The 5,383-nt window shown below is 42.2% G+C and overlaps 1 protein-coding gene across 4 annotated transcripts in view; it reads right to left on the reverse strand.

The window, feature by feature from the left end:
- Positions 1-5,343, reverse strand: part of chd4a (chromodomain helicase DNA binding protein 4a) — a 38,055-nt gene extending 32,712 nt beyond the window's left edge. For all 4 annotated transcript variants that reach the window (XM_034892016.1, XM_034892015.1, XM_034892014.1 and 1 more), the window contains exons 1-4: positions 5,085-5,343; positions 4,758-4,924; positions 740-849; positions 109-351 (exon numbers count right to left, since the gene is read on the reverse strand). In XM_034892016.1, the coding sequence (XP_034747907.1) occupies positions 109-351; positions 740-849; positions 4,758-4,818 (414 nt within the window). In that variant the 5' untranslated portion in view covers positions 4,819-4,924; positions 5,085-5,343. The remainder of the gene's footprint in view (positions 1-108; positions 352-739; positions 850-4,757; positions 4,925-5,084) is intronic.
- Positions 5,344-5,383: the final 40 nt, after the last annotated feature.

Below are 5,383 nucleotides of genomic sequence, written 5' to 3' on the forward strand. Positions count from 1 at the left end.
ACACGCCCTGCAATTCTCTTAAAGCGATCGGCGCACGGATATAAACCTCAGACCACTCCACTGAAACCTTATTTTTGCCCCTCAAACACCCCGGCTGGTGTTCCTCACCGAGAAGTCGTCGTCATCGTCGTCGTCATCTTCCTCCGGCTCCGGTTCTTTCTTCTTGGAGCTGCTCCTTTCGGCGCCGGAGCTGCTCCTCTTCTTCTCTTTGCCGCTGCTGGCTCTCTTCTTCTTCTTGCGTCCTGGCGTGTAGTCGCTGCCCTCGCTGTCGGAGTGCTGGGCGAGGCCGCCATCTTCCACCTCCTCCACCTTGCCCACATCCATGGCCTCTGGGGAGCTGATGGGAAGCTCCTGGAACGAGGAGAGCAAAGACAGAAATTAGCAAACCGAGACCAGTATGCTCTAGAATAAGGGCAACGGGACAGGGAAGCAGGTTTCTCGCTGAAAGTCGACTAGCTTATCTTACAAAAGCAAAAAAATACTGCAAGATAATACAATTCTGTAAAAATCTAAATTTCATAAAGTCTTTTTTCAGCATGTTTACTATATACGCTATACTTGAGGCTGAAAACAGCATTTTCTGCCATTGCTGAATGAAAAATTACTTTGATGATTGTTGATTATCAAAATAGCCCCAACTAATTGTAGCAGGTCTAATATCCCTTAGATTTAGAGTGTTAGGTGTCCCCACGTACACACACACACCACCCCCCACACACACACACAGATGCATCCTCACCTCTCTGCGAGACCTCCTCTTGCTTCCCTTGCTCTCTCTGCTCTTCTTGGCCTTCTTCTTCTTCTTCACCTTCGGCGTCTCGTTCTCGGAGATCTCCCCATCCTCGTCATCTGCAAATCAGGTCAAAGGAGACACTTCGTGGTTGAGCAACTGTGTGTTGGCGTATTAGGGCGTGTGATAACATTACCGAACAGGGAGCCGTAACCGTAGCATAGCATGCATATCTGCAGACACTTGCATGTACTGCTGTAAACAAACACACACACTGGTGGTCTTTCGTTGGCCCGGTTTAACCAATTTAACCAATTCAGCAGGTAAAAAATACCCCGTCGTTGAGCAGCTTCTCCCACTCTTACCCTTTGGTTTTGATGTACGTCTAAAAATCTGTAGTATTGTTTCCATTATGGCTCAATCAAGATGATTTTCTATTTAAGATCATTACTGTCATCACTAATTACAAGAGGGAGGGATTGATTGACGCAGCCCTTTCGCGTTTGAATTATAATGAATCATTATTTTTCTTTTGCATAGACCAACTAACTTCATGGCTTTCAACACAAGTCAGGGAACAGAGTCTGGACCTAGACCTTGGTCCACCCCTGCCAGGCTGCAACCACATTCACTTGGTGTCCAATGACAGTTAAGTGGTCCATGATTAGATGGCTGGAATGAAAACCTGCAGGAGTCCCGAGAACCGCGACCAGTAGAGGAGAAGATAGTGGTTTGGGTTAGTCCATTTTACAAGTTTGCCCTTAAGGAGATGATTCAAAATCAGTTTTGCGCAAGTGGTTTAAACTGTAATTTACAACCAATTAGAGATAATTTAGCAACCCCCTTCTGCAGGCCTTACGGCCGAGAGGATCCCAGTCCAGTGTTTGTTAGGCGTTGCCTCAGCGGCTCCAAAGTGAAGCGGCGTGGCACTCAGAGCCCGTTAATATAATTGAGTATGGTTAAAAGTGAACGGCAAGCCGCCGTTAGGATGCACCTGGCGAGGAAGACGCTTAATGTGATGAGCTTTTTGGGTCGTAAAAGAAGACAAACTGAGTGTGTGTGTGAGGGATGCGCCTTTGTTCTCAGCTGTGCAAAAAGAACACTATCACACTCTAAAAAAGTGAAATGTTAAAAAAGTGAAATGTTAAAATACTAATGGGTAACCTTAACCCTCATGTTGTCCTCGGGTCCAATTTGACCAATTTTTAGTGTTTTTGTCACACAAAAATGGGCCTTCGAAATAAGCGCTGGAAATATCAACATTAAAAATGTCAAATAATTTTTGAAAAAAACTTTTAAAAAGCACCCACAACATTGAAAAAGTGATAATAATGTTTCATGGTTGACGCATAAACAACACAAGGGTTAAACAACATAAATTTGGTATCTAGAAAACTGATGATTATTTTATATTTTGATTATTTACATGATAATCAATAATTAAACTGAGTCCAGAACGTCCAGTTTCCAGATTGGCTGTCCGCCTCCTTAACACCTGCAGCAGGTTAAATAATTGTGCATTACGGCAGATGTTTGTTGTTGTTTTACTTCAGTTTTTATTGAATGTTCAGTACATTATTAAAACTGATCAGTCACCTCAATTTGTGAGTAAGAAAAACAACCCAAAAGGGACGGGCAGGGAAACTTCTGTGGGAAAAAGGTGAGAATATCCCAAAAATAATAATAAAATGTATACATTTATAGTCAATGCTTTATCCACTGAGTCCAAGCTGTGAAGCAATGTCCTCATGCTTTATTTAAGTGTCCACGTCCGCCATCTTTAGGTATACAGACCTTCTCTCACACCTTGCACAAGAGTCAACCTTTCCATCGCCCGTATTTCTTGTGTGACATCAAACCATTGTTTCTGTTTAGGACAATCAGGCGTCTACTAGTTTCTGGTCATCGCTTTAATCGCTGCTGTAAGGAGTACCTTGACTGCGTACCTGTCCCTCTGTACTGTTACAGGTGAAACATGACCCACGTATAAGACAGTGCATGAGAAAGTAATCTAATATCCTAGTACATTACGCAAAACTAAATGTATATCCTCCCAAAATGACTTCACAACTCCCAAAAACATGCGTGTGATGTGCTACTAAGCACCCAGAGTGTCTCCAACAGGGCTGGTGTGCTGAAGATGTTTTACTGCTAATCTGAGACGTAATAATAAAAAAAAAAAAACAAATTCTTCCAGTTAAACACCCTCAGTTGAAGTATGTTGAGTTTCACTAACATCATACCATACATGTGACTGTTAGTTCATTATCCCATTTTGACTTCATGTATAATGTTGAGTTGCCCCTTCAGCACATTTAGTGATTATTTCATAAAACATAGAAATGATTTAAACGTTACGTTCCTATTTTAAGGCAGATGTTGCTGCTAATTTACCTACAGGTGCTGGTGTTGATTTGACCCATTTGTGATTATTTTACCCGTTTTATACTTAGCTTAATGTATTATGTGCTGCATATAAATAAGTGGCTTTCCTATTTAATCTGTCTTTAAGGGAGCTCACTGACACAAATTCTAATCAATCATGTTGGTATGGCAATTAAGTATTAAATAAATGCAAGTTGTATCTCTACTTGTGACTTTATGCCTGAGTACATGTGTATATCTGTGGTGGAACGTAACTAAGTACATATACTCTACTTTAATACATTTTATGCTACTTTGTACTTCTACTTATCTACAACTTGAAGGGGAATATTTCACTTTTTTAACTCCACTACATTTACGTGACAGCTCTAGTTACTTTGCAGATATAGAAAGTTAACTCAATATATAACACCTGATGTATTATTCTTGGTTAAACTACCCTGCAGTATTTAAAGTGATTAAACCAGCTTTTGACTTGAATTACCATTTCAATGCAGCATTTGACTTGTATCAGTGTATATTTTTACCTGTTTACTTAACTAAAAGACCTGAAAACCTCTTCCAGCACTGATGTATTACCAGCTGCAGGGTCTGAGATTATGAGATGACAGTAAACGAAACCTTGACTATGGTCTCTGTGCAAACTGCATGTAACGATTTTGCCCATTTTTAATCAACATCTGTTCCTGTTAGCATAATATTGTGTTAATGCAGCATGCACTTGCACATGTTTATAAAAAATTCAGTGCGATTTAAAAAGGTTGAAATGCAGTTTTTTAATCGATTTTTTACTCGCAGGACTACTTGTTCTCAATGAGTCCACCGTGTACGCAGCGCGTGCACGTCGGTATTATACAAACTGTAAACAATGCGATCTTCGACCACACTAGTATGTGTTGTTAGTCGTTGTTGTACCAGATAAAACCGTAAGGTTAGGTAAGATGCTACACATGGTTCCCTACGTTGTAATATTTCTACTTTTTCACACACACTCAAACCGAAGGCGCCGAGGCCACGAGGAGCGGAACGCTTCCGAACGTCATCCGCGAGCTTCCAAGCTAACTGGCTGCCTCCATCTTGTCATCGACACGTAAATAATACCGGTAGCAGGCTAACGTTAGGCCCCGGGAAATGCCGGTGAGTTGGCGTGACTTCGCACCAACGCAGCTACCATCCGCCATACACTCTCTGGTAGTGGTTGGGGGGGTAACGTCGTGTTTTTTTTTTAAGGTGTTAAACAGCAGTTCAGTCGCGGGGAAAAAACGAGTTTGTTCATGTTGCCGTTGACGTTAGCTACCCGGCAGGCGAGTGTTTTCTCCCCTAGGATGGCGAAGGCGTTTCCCACCATAACCAGCCGTACTCGGCATCTGATTGGCTCACCGTGACATTCTTACCCTTCAGCTAACCAATGCAATCAGAGCAGGCAACGAGGACTAGCCAATCAGAGAAAGAGTAAGGCGGGCCTATGGCATCGCCATCCTAGGAAAACGTTTTTTGGCACCCGGCAGTTAGCATTGACTAGCGGAGCGCTTTGCTAACGTAACATGATTGATATGAATGTAAAAAAGAAACATCTGCTAATGCTAGCCTACAGCCAGTGTTAACATTAGCAATTTCAGCTAACAAATGAGCCTTGTCTTACCGTGCATTAACCGGTCCTCGGGGGCTCCATAATCATCTCTGTCGTCCTCGCTTCCAGACATAGCGGACAGCTGAAAACTTTCTATTTAGTTAGCTAACAGTTTAGCTAACTAAATAAAGTTATGTGTTTTTTAGGATAATCCAGGATTCTGACCCAATCTTCGAGTCTGTCCCAGGTCGTTGTGTGTAGTAAGGTGAGGGCAGGTTTCGACAAGGGAAATAAGAACAACAAAAAAAGAAAACGGAAGTGAATATTTAGCACCGAATTACATTCAAAACACAGCACCCGGTAAAAAAAAAAAAAAAAAAGCTGTACAAAACACTCAGCACATGGACATATTTGGGCTATAAATCCAACTTTATCTAGCTAAGCTAATAAGTGGGACAGCTCACAAAGATTAGCGCCCTCACTCACTCCATCTCTCCGTTCATCTGACATGCCATCTTTGCCACAATCGTTAGTTTCCGTGCCATTAGCATGTGTGCTAACCGAGCTTGACCGGCGGCCAGCTTCAGATTTGAGTCAAAACTAGAAAGAAACGAGCTGCTAACACACTTAATATCCCATCTTAATACATCTCGTGCGAGGCCATCTCACCCGTCTTAACCCCCTGACTCAAGTACACA

This window comes from Etheostoma cragini, chromosome 14 (assembly GCF_013103735.1).
Source record: "Etheostoma cragini isolate CJK2018 chromosome 14, CSU_Ecrag_1.0, whole genome shotgun sequence".
Lineage (NCBI taxonomy): Eukaryota > Metazoa > Chordata > Actinopteri > Perciformes > Percidae > Etheostoma > Etheostoma cragini.